Source organism: Ammodytes marinus (assembly GCF_949987685.1).
Source record: "Ammodytes marinus genome assembly, chromosome: 8".
Taxonomy (NCBI): domain Eukaryota; kingdom Metazoa; phylum Chordata; class Actinopteri; order Uranoscopiformes; family Ammodytidae; genus Ammodytes; species Ammodytes marinus.
In genome coordinates, this window is record NC_137212.1 from 25,898,115 (window position 1) to 25,913,644 (window position 15,530).

Below are 15,530 nucleotides of genomic sequence, written 5' to 3' on the forward strand. Positions count from 1 at the left end.
CGATACGCTACATGTCCCTATGTGTGTGCGCAGAAAAAAAGTCCAGTGTTTATACACAGCCTAGGCTCTGCAAACGGGCACCCTTTTTTACATGCCAGTTTACAGAGCCTAGGCTGCGTATTAACACCAGCGCACACAAAGTACTGACGGGTAGCAGATCGTGAGGAGATATTCACTGATTTTGACAGAAGTGGTTTTGACAACAAGCGTTCTCCAGAATCACTAACTCCACAATTCAAGAAACCCAGTAACATACAGGGGTTTGTATTGAGTTGTTGAGTCCACTTGTTCCCTTTCTAATTACAAGCGATAAATAAACAAAATCAATTACACCAAATAAATGACATAAGGCATATTTTGAGAGGGAAATACTGAGCATAACAACTGTGGCTGTTTGATTGTTTGGTTACCCAAGTCAAGCTGGAACCACATGGGGAAGTGGAGGGAGTACAACAAGGCAAAGCAACACAGCAATGCACTCAGATTGAAGGGTTTGATTACACTAATGTAGTCATTGTGAATGTGCTTATTTTCATGCCATTTCAACTATACATCGCACGTCATCCATATGAACTGGATTGTATTGATTTGCAATGTATTGCACTGAACTTGGTCTCCCCCCCTTTTCAAATTATCAATATATATATTTTTTAAATCTTCATTTAAAAATCTTCACAGTTTTAAATGTTCGTTATTGACTTTGTCTAATTGTTGCAGAATGATTCGAACAATTACTGCAACACTTGGGAAAATGCTTTTGAAGTTTTCTGGACAGGTTCACCACAGTTAGATGAGCAGAACAAAACTACAAATAATGTTTATTTGGTCAATATGAAGCTACCATCAGTAGATGGCTAGCTTATCATAGCATGACAGTCTGAAACAGACGGAAACAGCTGGCCTGTCTAAAGGAAACACAGTATACCTACAAGCCATTCCCCAAAGCGCACTGTTTAGCATGTTATTATCTTGTTTGTTTAATCCGTTCATAACCACACTGTAAAATCAAAACATTGTGGTTTTATGGGGGTTTGTGTCTCGGATTTTTAGGCCAGATCCTGCTTGCTTTCCACTTTGACGAAAGGAAGTTAATGTACCAGGCCAATAAATAATGCTGCACACAAAACTTCTTAAGCACTTACTGTACATCAACTAAACCTTCCATAATCATTAGCATTATTCTGAAGGTTATTACAGAAGGACTTGTTCATATAATACTAATTGTCTGATTTATGATACATTTTCTTCTTGAAGACATTAAAACTTAAAATGCATTTTTAAGACCTGTACATAGTATTTTGGATTTATAAAATGAAAAAAATCTGTTAGTTCAAAATGTTAGACTATTCACCTGAAATGTCTCGCCTTAAGAAGAGAGCTTTGGTGGGGCTTGTAGGTGGACTTTGTTATACTTTTAGACAGGACCGGTCTAATTGTTTCCCCTGTTTCCATTCTTTATGGTCAAATAAGATCAACTTCGGTTAACTTCATATATGGCATACAGGTACAATATAAGAGTACAATAGTATCAATCTGCTCATCTAACTAGGCAAGAAAGTGAACCAGTGTATTTTTCCAAAATGTTGAAAGTGTTCCTAATGTGTTTTTAGGGTAAGTTGCCAGTTACTTAGAAGATTTCATTTGGAGATCTTTCTGCCGAGCCCGCCATCCTCTGTTCAGTCATGGAGTGGGTCCTCCCTATCTGAAGATAATCTGGACTGTAATCTTCCCTCATCAGTTGGCTCAGCTAACAGAATACCATTCCCTCTAAAATACAGCGCACACACACACACACACACACACACACACACACACACACACACACACACACACACACACACACACACACACACACACACACACACACACACACACACACACACACACACACACACACACACACACACACACACACACACACACACACACACACACACACACACACACACACACACACACACACACACACACACAAACACACACAGTAAAGAGAGTATGATGCTTTATCACAAACAGAAGCAAGGCCACACTTTGCTTTGCTGTGGTAAACAGGCCAATGCCGGCTGACGGAGTGAGAGAAAGTTATGGTGACGTTCACGTTGTTTGGTTAGAAGATTGCCCGTGGTGTGTAAACTTGCAGATTGAAAGCGCCGGCCTCTTTGTGGCTCAGTGTCATGTTAATAGAATATCACACAAAGTGAATCCCAAGCTGAAGTTAACCACCATGTTGAATGTGGCTCTCTCTCGCTCTTGCTTTTTCCCACAGGACAAGCAGCTTCATTATGAGGCGGCGTGGTCTCCTTTTCATCTGGGTGAGATCACCCCTGTGGGGAGTATCAACACTGTGAGCCACATCTGACGCTCTCTTCTGCCTGTTTAAACATTGAAATAGTGTTCCGCCATATTGTTTGTTTGCGGCTGGTTTTTCTTTTTCAATCTGGTCTGCTTCATAATGCAGCTGCTTGGAAAGTGCCAACAGACTGAAGGATCTCAGCGGACAGAGGGGAGATGATCAATTTCTGATGGGAACCTCCCCTTCCGACCTCTCCACCTCCTCCTCACTTCAACTAGCCATATTTTTTCTCTCTCGCAAAAGAGCTCTAGTAAATGAACACGCAGAGTCATTTCTATTGCCCAGTTAGTTATAAAAAGCTCATTAAAAAAACCTGCCCGGAACAAACAAAGCTTTTCCTGTGAGGCCTCCTTTTGAAATTCATTTCTTAATTTCCCTCTGTTTTAATCATTTATATCAATTAATCATTCCTTGGTGGTGTGGTATTCTTTGCCGTCTTCTGTGGTTTTTTGTTCTATAGTGAGTGAGGGGCTTGATGAGAGTGTCAAGAGAATGGGCTCAAACCTACGTGGAGTAGCATTGGGCTTTGCCAAAGGGGAAATCAACTTGATGCAGCACAATCTCCTCGGAGCTGCCGGAATAATTAAACAATTAAAGTGGAGAAAAAGATCATCTTTATAAATCTGATGTCTTTCTAATGAAGCGCGGGCCATCTTATAATGAAGCTGTTTTGTCATGTAAAACCACTCAACACGGTGAATCTCAAACAACTTTCCTCCGGAGCAACTTTTCTCCAATAGCAGCACCTTTTCAAGTTGAAGTGAAGACATCACGTCACCTGTTTTAAACGTTACAATAACACTGCAGCACTTCAGACTGTCCTTTGGTTGAAACTAGATTTAAAAGAGGAAGAATACCCTCTCTTTCCACATCATGTTGGAAAACCTGTCAGCAGCACCACATTATTTTTTATTGCAATTGCTTCCAATTCATCTGGTCTTTGAAGTCACACATGGGCACAAAGGCTAAAACAGTAAGACAACTGGCGACATTAAAGGGTCTTGCAGATTAGCCTTAATAAGTGTTGAAACCAATGACCCGAGGCTTAATGAGGTTGTAAACGACAGCAGCCCTTGCTGCGATTATTTTCAGTGACAGACGATGGCGCCACTACGCAGCTATTAGGCCTGGATATTTCTCAGAGGATGGTGTCACCCTCGGTAAACTAAGTAGGCCTACTCATTGAATGTCAACTAATTAAAGTCAGACGTGAGATGAAGGTTTATTGGATGTTGCCATGCAGCTAGTAGGCTGTTTAGAAACATTTTCAGCCTGCTTTTATATACAACCAGTCCAAAGGGACATCCATCACTTGTATTGTAGGCCTATTGAATCATCACAGCAAACCACTTTCGTTATATAGCCTTAATACATAGGCCTATGTGATATGTAGTCAAATAATTAAAGATATCAGACAAACCGATTTATTATGCCTTTTGCAACTAGCCTAATTAAACAGGACACACACTAAAGGACTTAGCCTATATTTGGTTTCCTTACCTTACTCTCTCCACGTCAATTTTTTAAAGTGTGTGTGTCTGTGTGTCTGTGTGTGTGCGTGCGTGTGTGTGTGTGTGTGTGTGTGCGTGTGTGTGCGCGTGCCTACTCTATTTGACTCTCATATCTTGGACGTATCCTTTCGCACTTCTCCGGACCATCCCTCCACCGTCCAGCTCCGTTTCCATCCTTCACTGCGTGTCTGAGTCAATCATGCCTCCCTCTGATTGGCTGGATGTGTTATTCCTCCGCAATCGACTCTGCGCCGATTGGCTGTGGCGGCGCCTTCGTCACGCGGCTAAAGAGGGTTTTTACTGGAGATTTCTTCCTGTCAGCGACACATGTAGAGCAAGCGAGCAGCTAACGGGACCCACAGAGAGAGTAGAACGGGAGAACAGTCAATTACAGCCTTCCCCAACAGCCTCGTTACTTATTTGCCAAAACACGCACTTCTCGGTCTGGGGGAATGACGGCATGCATAGACCCGTAATTACGTCTTGCAATGGACTCTTTTTGTACCAGCGAGAAGAAAAAAGAGAGAGAGCACTAAAGCAGCAACAGTAGAACGGGAACCGTCGAGTGGAAATACTATCTGATAACTCCATTTGCTCGGCACTCCTCCGCTTGTCCGGTTGTTGCCAGTGGGTGAACGAGCTCAAGTCCTCGCTGACGTCCGCACGCCGCGCGGAGCTGGTAGCGAGGCCGACCGCGCGCGAGACTCTGTCCGCGTTCTACCTGTACGACTTTTTGGGACTGTTCTACCTGTTTCTACATATTCACCCTTCTACAAGCCACTAACTTTACAGCCATTACTCTCAAAAGAGACAGACGAGGTGGGTGTTACTCGACGATATTACAGCTATGTTGCATGGTGACTCGTTCATGTTTATGCTCTATTCTTTTCCATGTTAATTATTGCTCGTTTTCACTGGAAACTAGCCTCGTCGGTTTAGTAGGCTACTTGTGTGTGTGAGTTTTCTGGTTCGTCTTTCTGTTAAGAATGTTAGCGTGGCATTTGATATCCATTGCTATTCTTGTGACTATATCCTTCTCCCCTTACTATTACCCTGCCTATTCTATAATAACACAATGCCACATTTATAACCCCCCTTTCAATTTAAAAGCAGCAGGCAAGCAGCGGAGGAGCTTTTAGCACATGGCTGCCTGATTTTTTTTCTCCCTCCCACTCTCTTCTATTTCCATGACTTGGTCTCTGCGCCCAAATTGCCTGCCCGTGTAATTACTTGAGTTAGCCCATTTAAGTTAAAAGCCTTACCCCCCCTCCCCTCCCGTCCCCTCCATCTCTCAGCCCGGGGAGAAAGAGAGAGAGGGGGAAAAAAGAAACTCCTATCTGAATGAAACTTGACGATGGTCCGTCTTGTTTATCCAGGAGGAGTCACTTTCAGGTCGGCCCTTTTGATTCATCTCCTTTTAGATTTAATCAGCACTAAGGTACGCTGTGGTTTGTCCCTAAGAGCCATCGCTAATGGGCTTACTGAATGCTTTTTCTGTGTGTGCACCAACCCCCCCCCCCCCCCCTCCCCTCTCCCTCTCCCTCTCCCCAACTCTAATTAGCCTACCTGCCTTTCAACAAAGATTTGGCTTTATCCGTGTAGTCTGCCCTGCCTGGCCAAATTGGAGAGGATTACATTTGAAAGAACCCACATTAATTTAGCTGGGTGAAACTAATGCCAGCATGGCAATAAATTAGAACACTTAGCAGCATTACAGCAGGTCTGCTGTAGTAGCCCATATTAGGTCTATGTGTGCTGTTAAGGTGTTGTTAAATGTTGGTTTTTAGTTGCAAGTGGGATCGTGTTCGTCGCTCAGGTCAGAGGCCCAGCAGCAAGCATCAAGTGTTGGTAAACAATCAACCAAGCAGTTTGAAACCAGTTCTGTCCGAACTACTAATATTATTTTGTGTCTTGTAATAATCACCCAGCTATTTAAACTGCACTAGGAATGAGAATTACTTGTGTGGTGAAGTATTGTTGCATTTTAGATTTTCTTCGGACAGCTCAACAATAGCCCACGTTGCGATGTAATTTGCTTGCAGAGTTATCCGTTAACAGACATTCATCATGAGAGGTGCAATGAAGCAACAGCACAGGGATGACAGAGATCAAGGGCAGATTAGTTGACTTAAGGACTCAGAACCCGTTCCCTTTATCAGACTTTATGAGATCAGCTGTTGTGCTTTGGCTAGATGTGCAGCCCTTCAAAGACTCCGCTGATGCAACAAGATGTTTAAGAAGCTGGAATTTTATATTTGACATTTGATAAATGTACTTGTGGTCTGTGGTATAGGCTAGATGATCCTATTGAGATCCATGTTGGCACCGTGACCCTTCCCAGGCCCTGACCCGATTGTATACAAAGACCAGCAACCTACTGGGTGTCTGCAAGTAAAAGGAGCCAACGTTTAAAATGGTGTCTTGTGTGTGTTTTCAGGGAACATGGTGAATCCGGGAGGCAGTAGCCAGCCACCGCCGGTGGGCACGGGCTCTCTGTCCTGGAAGCGCTGTGCGGGCTGCGGGGGTAAAATCGCAGACCGGTTCCTCCTCTACACCATGGACAGCTACTGGCACAGCCGATGCCTCAAGTGCTCCTGCTGCCAGGCCCAGCTGGGAGAAATCGGCACGTCGTGCTACACAAAGAGCGGCATGATCCTCTGCAGAAACGACTACATCAGGTGAGAATGAGACTATATGTAAAGCATGCCTTCCTTGAGCACTCAATTTTTCAGCAGGTCATTTTTGGAAGTAAGTTGCTGTTAGGTAGTGTTAGTCTAAGTTAGAAAATTCATTTAACATTAGAGGCATTGAGAAGTATTGTTTGGAAAGTTGGAACTTTGCTTTCAAAACTCATGGAATATATTAAAAAAACGATAGTGCATCAAGTTAGAAAACTGACAAAAACGGCTGAATTTAAAGATCTTTTCCTTGTCGGGTGGGGTGTATAACTGTATACCATGTTTCTCCATTTGAACAAAGATCATTGTGTCCATTCCACTATCGTGGTGAAAGTTTCCCTGGTCTACCATGAAATAGGTGGAACACACTGGCATGTTGAAAGCACAAAGCACCAGAGTTGTTCTGCAGGCCATCTGCAAGCCTGTCCTATCTGCTGTTCATGGTCAACTCAGATTATGGTTTAAATGTTTTGGGTCTTATTTGTTGAAGAGAAAAGCACAATTTAATTAGCAAAGAGAGGCTTTTTAAATATTCTAGTAGGTGTGCCAGACACCCAACCAGAGCTTAGTCATGACACTCTTCTTCTGGTAATGTAGAGCTGTCTGATGTGACGGCGCAAGGCACAGTTTACTCAAAGTTCAAATACTCTCTTGAATCGGCCTGTGGTGCAAGAACCGTTTGGATTTTAGCCCTATTGATGAACTCTTTTTTTACTTTTACTCCGCAACACCACAGTTCACTTTTCTGTCCAAGATCTGGTTTAAGTTAAATGTTTAAGTAAAAAGTTATATTAATTCATGTGTACGAATTGGCTACACATCATTTCTGTTGCATTATTAATCTATAAAATGAAACTACACAACAGTCGACATGCAACGCTGCTATTAAATCTGCAGTTAATTTAAAAATCTAATGGTTGTGTGCTCTCACACCCGACTCATAAAAAGGATGAGGAAGTCAATGGGGTACTTCATTCATAATGGGACTATAACGTAATTAAAATTGGAAGGGGAGGGGGGCGGGGGGGATGTGGATACACCTTTCCACTTGTAATGATGAGAGCATGCTTGGTGCAAGAGCTAAAATGCATATTATGGAAGCACGAGATCTCTATACAGATAAAGATGGGAGCGGGGGAGAGAAAAAAAAAACATCTGACAGTGAGTCTACACAATTAAATGCTTTAATTATAGTCCCCCTCCATTTCCTTTAGTCCTGATGGGTTTTATCTAATGAGATCTGGTCCCTGGCTTGTATCCGCTCCCAATGACGTGTCCGAAATGAATGAGAGCCACACTGCAAACAAAACATTTAATTAACCAAATTGGCTTTTGAGAGAGAGCAGGAGAGAAAGACAGATAGAGAAGAGGGATTATTGCGAAGGCCATTTGCTGCCCCCCCCCCCTTCCTCTTAAAGGGGCAGACTCATTTTTGTAATAGATCGACAAACTGCCCATACAACATACATTTTAAGCCGCTTTATGCAGCTCCGAACTTCTATTAATACAGCTGATACGGAAAAAAAAGCTCCTGTGATTGATCAGGGGAGGAAATTCATGACATCCCGGCTATAATGGGGTGTTTGCCTGGCCTGGGACGATACCCATCTCCCATCAATCATGTAGGAATATTCCCAAACATCACAGGACAAGCACCGTCGCTGGTTTATCACGCAGCGCTGTCACCAAAAGCCTGACTGTCAAACTTTAAGGCAAAGTTGCTTTTGCTGTGGGGATCGTTTAGTTTTAAGCTGGAGGTGATATTATTTCTGCGGGCTGCTAGTAGAGGGAGAATTAATTTACTTGTGGCTGCTGGATTTCAGGGAGAAGGCTGTCTCCCCTTAATTGAATAAGCCTAGGTAATTAAATGGCACTTTTCCAATAGAACGTGTGAGGTAAATCTAATAGTTGGGTTATTTAATATCACTTTGAAGTCTGCCCACTCAAGCACTATGACAGCGCAAGAGAATGTGAACTATTAGGGCCAGGGAGAGAAAAAAAACGGGATCTCAGAAATTAATTAAATCGCATGCAATTTAGGGGAAACGTTTATCTTGATTTGTCATAACAGAATTAATTCAAGGCCTTCAATTCACTTGGGGCCAGATCTGTTACTCTGAATTAACCAAGTGTAATTTGGCTGATCCCCCACCACCACCCACACACACACCTCCCCATCCCCCTCTTCCCAAAACACACGCACATATCCACGCACACCACACTGCCTCATCCTCGCAATCTCCCCACCCCGGCCCCCCCACCCTTTCCTCTAATGCAGCTCTTGCCATTATGCAAAGCCCCGCTTCAGTATCAATATGGCCTAGTGCTTTTAAGGTGCTTTGGCTGCTGATGTAGAGAGGCATTTTTAATGGACTGTGTTGCAGAAATCATTGTCGTGGGGTAATTTTACCCCACTCAAAGGCCTCGCTGAATGAGGTCTGCATTTACCAGACAGCCCAGAAGCACGGCACGCCATGCCGCTATATTTCACCTGGCAGTCAGTGCTGAAATTAAATCCAATAGTCACTGCCTTTTATAGACAACAGACGGCTCCAAATGTGTTCTTTCTTTTGTCTGTTTTTTTTAATTGAATCAGACACGTTGGGCGTAACAAAAGCGATACATCAAGATATACAGCCTTCCTCCAGAAACATAGCATGAACCAGGGATTTCTTAAGGAGAGAATAAAAGCTGGAACCAGATGTGTCATTGCAATTAAAGAGTCTCAATGGCCTTAATTATACTGACCTGGGGTGTCTACATCAACGCAGCGCTGTAGGTCACCGGCAGAGCACGCCATTAGAGCCCAAGTTCAAACTGATATAGCAACATAATTGAGCACCTAAAGGCCTCGCTTCTTTTAAATCAAATGCTATCAAGATCTATCCCGTGGTAAAATAATGAACCTGCTATGAGTTCCACTCTGTGGTGAACTGTAGAGAAGGCGTCTGCTGGTGAAAAGGTCTTGTTTCCACACTTGACAAAAGCATTGACACAGAGGATCAAATTCATAACCAACACGTGAAACATATTTTTCTAAAGTATTCATTTTAGAAGGAGACGGCTTTGATGGACACGAACACTGTGGGACAAAAGTGCAGTTTTTGCTTCCCCACAAATGGCAGGAGCATAAGAGTCTTACCAAAGCAAGGCCCATACACAGTGTTGGTCCCAGTGAAGGCAGAGAATTGGCATTGTTGTGACGACCGTCTCCAGTTAATTAGTTTCTGAAATTGAGTTTTGATGGAGCCTTTCCAAATGATGCCAAGGCGAAATGTGTTCCTGCCTAGGCTGTCTTATTGAAAGCCAGTTTCCGTGTTCCTTTGCAGAGAGCTCTGCTTTGTTTGTTCGTCAATCCATCTAACAACTGCTTTGGTTATGGTCGGCATGATGGAAGCGTGTGGTTGCTCGGCATGAATTAGTTAAATACCTTCCATCGTTGCTCCCAAGAATGTCCAAATCTAACAATGCTTTCCTCTTGTTGTTTCATCTTTTTTGCTAATTCTTTAAAATCCAAAACAACTTGCTGTGATTGGCACAGAGCAATGTAAACCACTTCCCCCCCCCCCACACACACACAAACACCCCCCTATCCCCTTCTCCATCCCTCTCTCCCCTTCTCCTGGAGCATGTCAGATGCCGTGCTCTTATTTGATTGCTTAGGAAAAGTGCAGTGATAGAGCAAACACCCGGTGAGATATGATGACAAATGGCTCCAGATCCCAGTAAATTACTTTCTGCTCAAATCGAAATTTCATTCAGTTTGCTGCTCAGCGAGATGAAGTAATCTAAATTGTGGACTCAGAAGGAAGATAGAAGGGGAAGCCAGAGCAAGCATTTCATTATCAAGAGGCAGAGGGAGAGAGAGAGAGAGAGGGAGAAGGTTAGGGACCAAAGAGATGAGCACAAGCAAATCTAAAGTGTTGACACCATGATTGAAAAGGTTAAACCATGCACATTATATATCACCCCGAGTAGCTAGGGCTTTCTAATGGAAACACGGCACTGACAGAGCATTCACTGGAGTCCTAATGGCAAAAGCACTATGTCTCCGCCTGCATGTACAATCAAATCCTCTTAGGCCCTGATTGCTTATGTTCCAGGTTATTATTAGGTTGCAAAAAATGTGCACAGAAAGTAATATGCAGTTTGACTGCTAGATGCTTGTGGAGAGCACAGTGCTGGAGGAGTCCTTTTTACCTCCATATTGTGATGATTTTTTATTTCCTTGTGTTTTTTTCTCTAGAAATGGAGCTGTGGAATAGTGATCTTAGTACTGAATATATTTCTCATTCAGTCACATATTAAAACAGAGAAAAGTGTGTGGACCCTGTGGTTCCATAGTAACACTGGATCTTGTCCTTGTCCCTCAGATTATTCGGGAGCAGTGGAGCTTGCAGCGCTTGTGGTCAGTCCATTCCAGCCAGTGAGCTGGTGATGAGGGCACAGGGCAACGTGTTCCATCTCAAGGTAAAAGCTATTCCCTCTTTCTACTTTACATTAAGAATGCTACATTCACATTTTAGGATTTATAGCCTTGTCATTAACAGTGTTTGTCTTTATTTTCCAATCTATTGTGTGTATATCCTGATGGTTCTTGGCATTTATTCCTAAAAAATGAAATGACCAAAACAATAAAGCAAAACAAGTTAGTTTTTTGAACTTTAAAAGCTATGTACTGCAGCAGCTAAAACAGTTAGGAAAGTCATTGAATTGCTGAGCTAAAACAATCAATTAACTAGTCAACTTCAGCAGAACAATGTAATCTGCATCTATTTTGATATTTGATTTATGGTCAAATTCATTCCGTTGTTCCAGCTTCTCCATTGAAATCGGCTAATATTAGATATGTGACAGTGAAATAAATATCTTGTGTTTTGGACTGTTGGTCAGACTAAAACCTCCTACAAGGAACTTTTAAATGTTTATGAAACACTTTCATTTTGATGATGATCATAAATGACCTGAAACAGCAAACAAGACCATCAGCCAAAACAACGAATGGTACTAAATCCAAGTTGACTTTGCTTCACCATCGTCATATTACCATTATTAATCTGACATAGTTGCATAAAAATGCATTACATCACAGTGCTTCCTGCGGTCCACCTCTCTCTCTTTTTCACTTGCTTCCAAAACAAATTTATTTAAGGTGCCGCTAGAATGAAAAGAAAACTGAAAGCTCCTCATAGCTACTTAAAGCCTAATTTGATGTTCCATTGTGCATACATGTCTGTTTGCTCCAAGGTGTTATTAAATAAGTGGGTTGGAGCGCTGCCTTGGTTGTGATGGGTTCTCCTTTCCCCCTGCAGTGTTTCACATGTTCCACCTGCCGGAACCGGCTGGTCCCCGGGGACAGGTTCCACTACATCAACGGCAGCTTGTTCTGTGAACACGACAGACCCACAGCACTCATCAACGGCCATTTGAGTTCACTGCAGACCAACCCACTACTGCCAGACCAGAAGGTAAGGGCTCTCATTTCACAGTATGAAGGAGCAGAGGGCTGATAACTTCACAGTAAAGGACAAGTCGCTAAAGGCTTGCCATCAGTCAGCAGGAGTCATTAGCAGGAAAAGAAAAACATCTGTAATTTTCACGCCAACATTTTTCACTCTGTTTATATTGATGTCGTCGATTCAACTTCACTGCAAGGCACGCGCTGGATATTAAATCTTACAGAGCAGAGATGAATTTTTATTTTCAGACAGCCCTATAGATTTTTCCATCATTCTTGTTGGAGGACACGCTCCCAGGAAAGATCTGTATTAACTGTCAGCACAAAACATGTGAAAATTATTTTTTCTGTTCTGTTGTCCTCACACTCTTGTTTGTTATGAGCAGTTACACATTTGACTCATTTTGCTGTGCTGAGCCAGACTTCCAATTGTGCTGAAAAATGAATGGCACATCGCTGCCATTAATACCGAGTGTTTTAAACTGCATTTGACTACTGTATCAACAAGACTGGGATTACCTGGGCTAAGTTATTACTCCCAAGGCCAAAAATATGTATCCATGGCCCGGGGTTGAACACAGACAGCAAGCTGCAGCAGCCAGTATTTCATGAAAGCTGTCATCGTGGCTTTCCCTGATTGCATCTTGATGGCTCCAGTGAAAGCAAAACAGAAGGCCTAATCATATACCAAGGATACGTTCATTCTTCAGGATAGCTCCATTCTGCCCCAAGGCGATTAGAATCATTTCTGCCTCACAACAAGGAGCTTTATTGATACCTTGTCTGCACACACAGCACACAGAGAGAGATATGGGAGGTGTTTGGAGTGTGTCACAGTCTGACTGAAAGAGGAATTATATTGTTGGGAGCATGCATTTCACCTTGAGTGGTTTTGTGAGTAGAGGAGAGGTAGAACTCCATTAAGCCCCCCTCCACCCTCCCTCCACGTCACAGGCCTTTTAAGGGCTTGTCACTTCTACAAATCAGCTCTTAGAGCTCTTAGGGCTCCTCACATATAAATTGAAAGCCATTGCATTATCTAGCTTAATTTTAAATGTCTGTTTAAGTCCTAACTCCCAGCCCGACGTCTCTTGTAGCGCGGCTGGTGTAGTAAATATGAGGCCTCATTGTTTATTTATGCACTAACATCAATTGTAGTGAAAACTGCTGAATTATTGATGCTAAAATGCAATCTGAATATTGGCCCTGGTGCTTTAATTATAGCAGAGAGAGAATTATTAAATAAACAGAGACACGCGGCTCAGTGGGAACAGTCTCAGGATGCTTTGGTGATGTCGCTGAGTGAAACACTTTATCACACAGACATTCTCATTTATTTTGCTCAAACACAATTTGGACGGCCACAAATAACAAAGACAAACAGTAGGTTAACAGATCTCACAATCAATATACTTCATGTACCCTCACCCAGCAGCACAGCATAGAGTGAATATACAAAGACAGAAAATGAAGCAGTCACAGTTAGTACGCATTACAACACTTATCCACGGACGGTCTTTTTGTTCCGGTGCGATTTTTTTGCCGCAACATAATTGCCGTTGTCTGCGTTCACGGCACAGGACATTTTCTGCTCAGTTATTAGCTTTCTTCTCAGCTGCTTCCTAATCTCTTTGTTCAGAACAGACAAATTACCTCTCTCATACAGAGCTGCTTTGACCCAGGGGAGTGAGACCCTCCCAGCGTCACTCTCTTTAATTAGCCCCCAAGTAGGAGTTTGCAATTACTAATAGACTGAAGCCCTCCTAGTGATGTGAGGGATGAAGGGAAAAGTAAATCGCCCATAGAATCATAAAAGGAGAAAGAAATTCCCCGTTTCACAGGCCTGAACCCCTCCTGCAGTTATGTAGGAGCGCGGTTCTAATTATACCAAAGAGAATGGCTTCATGGATGCACTTTTAAGTTAATGCAAAGTAAATGGGACACCAGATGGCTTTCAAAGCCTGGCTGATCAATAAATTAAACACTGGAGCTGGCAGAAAGTACATTTATCCGGGTGAAACATTCATGGCATTTTTTTGTGAACTGATGCTCGTCAGTCTACATTTATTTTCTTTTTCTTTTTGTAATGTTTTTTCTTTTCCATGTCTCACTATTCAGGTGTGTTAGACGGGAGCCGTGCAGGAAGCAGGATGTGTGCCTTCATTCTAGCCCTTAACTCATTGTCACCGGAGACAGCGTGGATCAGCAGTGCTCCCAGGCCCCTTTTTGCCCGCAAGGAATTCTCTACACATCGCAACAGTAACCTGACTTTTTATTTCTGCAACCCACGCCCCAATGTTCAGCCTTCAACCTTGGCTTTTTTTCTCCCCAAAAATCTGTCTGGAAAACTTTGCACTTAACGCACCTTAACCGGGACGTTGAGGACTCCACGACCTTGGAATAAACAAGAGGAGGGCCGATTGAAACATCCAAGGGGACTCTGAGGAAAAGAAAATGAAATTACACACAAGAGAATGTTGAGACTGAAGTGCGGCAAAGAGCAAAAAGACTTTACGAGGTTAAAGAAGATGCAGGCTTTTCAACTCTGCATATTTGTTTAAAGACATTTGGGGGGGAAACTGGGACCTTTTTTCATTTTTATTTTCTTCCTTTTTCTATCCTCATTTCCCAACAACATGGTGTTTCCACTTTCTATATTTGAAGTGTTGTCAAAGGGAATGTGTTTTTGTTTCTTTTCATTTGGTGGTATATATAAGAAATGGGGTTTTAAAAAAAAGAATAATCTGTGGCTTTTTGTGGAAAAACAAATCATGAACACTCTTGATGTATTTGTAAAAACTACCATGTATGTACAGTATGCATGTAAATGTCGTTGTCCAGGCGTGGCTACAGTACATCTGACCCTCAGCACTCAGCCCCAGTCTCCTCCCTTTGACAAACCTGGACCCATGGCAAACTGAAGACATGTGCTCCTAGTCATTAATGTAGAGATCTTCACCAACATATAAATGCTGAATGAAAGAGAAATTTATTTGTGATATTTTCCGAGACATTTGCTCCAGTAAGGTGTATTTAAATAATAAAAATATTGAAGATTTCAAAGCCTTCTTAAATTCATTGTAAAGCGTCAGAATACAGGCTCAGTCTTACAGTTAACTCAAGGGGACTGGTTACATTTTTGTAATTATTAGTGCTAGGAATTCTACATCACTTAGCATTGTAATGACGTCGTCTTGAGGCCCCTTGTTTTTAAACAGTTTAGCATTTGAGTTGCGTCTTTATGTCTGAATTACAGAATTAGTCAATATCCCAAAGAATGTATCTTTCATGCAAAAGCCTGACATTTAGTGCATGACTAGTCTGTCTTAGCAATGAAAAACCTCCATTGAAGATCCTGCAGTGCTGGCGTTCAATTTCCAGCCTAGCAATCATCGAGGCGCATGATGAGCGGCTAACTGAATATAACTGATAAACATGTATCCTCGTCTCTCTGTTTAAATGACCGTTTGCTATTCATCACTCTAATACCTGACCAGAAGAGAGGAAAATGTCCCTTTTGAAGATTCAAT

At 42.5% G+C, this 15,530-nt stretch overlaps 1 protein-coding gene across 1 annotated transcript; it reads left to right on the top strand.

The window, feature by feature from the left end:
* The first annotated feature begins 4,210 nt into the window (after positions 1-4,210).
* On the top strand, positions 4,211-15,049 carry lmo4b (LIM domain only 4b). The gene is made up of 5 exons (XM_080033292.1): positions 4,211-4,683; positions 6,302-6,542; positions 10,916-11,012; positions 11,855-12,010; positions 14,119-15,049. Exons 2-5 carry the CDS (start codon positions 6,307-6,309, stop codon positions 14,125-14,127), a joined length of 498 nt encoding a protein of 165 aa, XP_079889418.1. The 5' UTR covers positions 4,211-4,683; positions 6,302-6,306; the 3' UTR covers positions 14,128-15,049.
* The last annotated feature ends 481 nt before the right edge of the window (positions 15,050-15,530 follow it).

What these genes read in the sequence shown, in the direction of transcription:
- lmo4b (XM_080033292.1), top strand. Translation starts at nt 6,307, where the DNA reads ATGGTGAATCCGGGAGGCAGTAGCCAGCCACCGCCGGTGGGCACGGGC. An exon ending in TGCAGAAACGACTACATCAG is followed by an intron (nt 6,543 to 10,915) that starts GTGAGAATGAGA and finishes CTTGTCCCTCAG; the next exon opens with ATTATTCGGGAGCAGTGGAG. An exon ending in GCAACGTGTTCCATCTCAAG is followed by an intron (nt 11,013 to 11,854) that starts GTAAAAGCTATT and finishes TTCCCCCTGCAG; the next exon opens with TGTTTCACATGTTCCACCTG.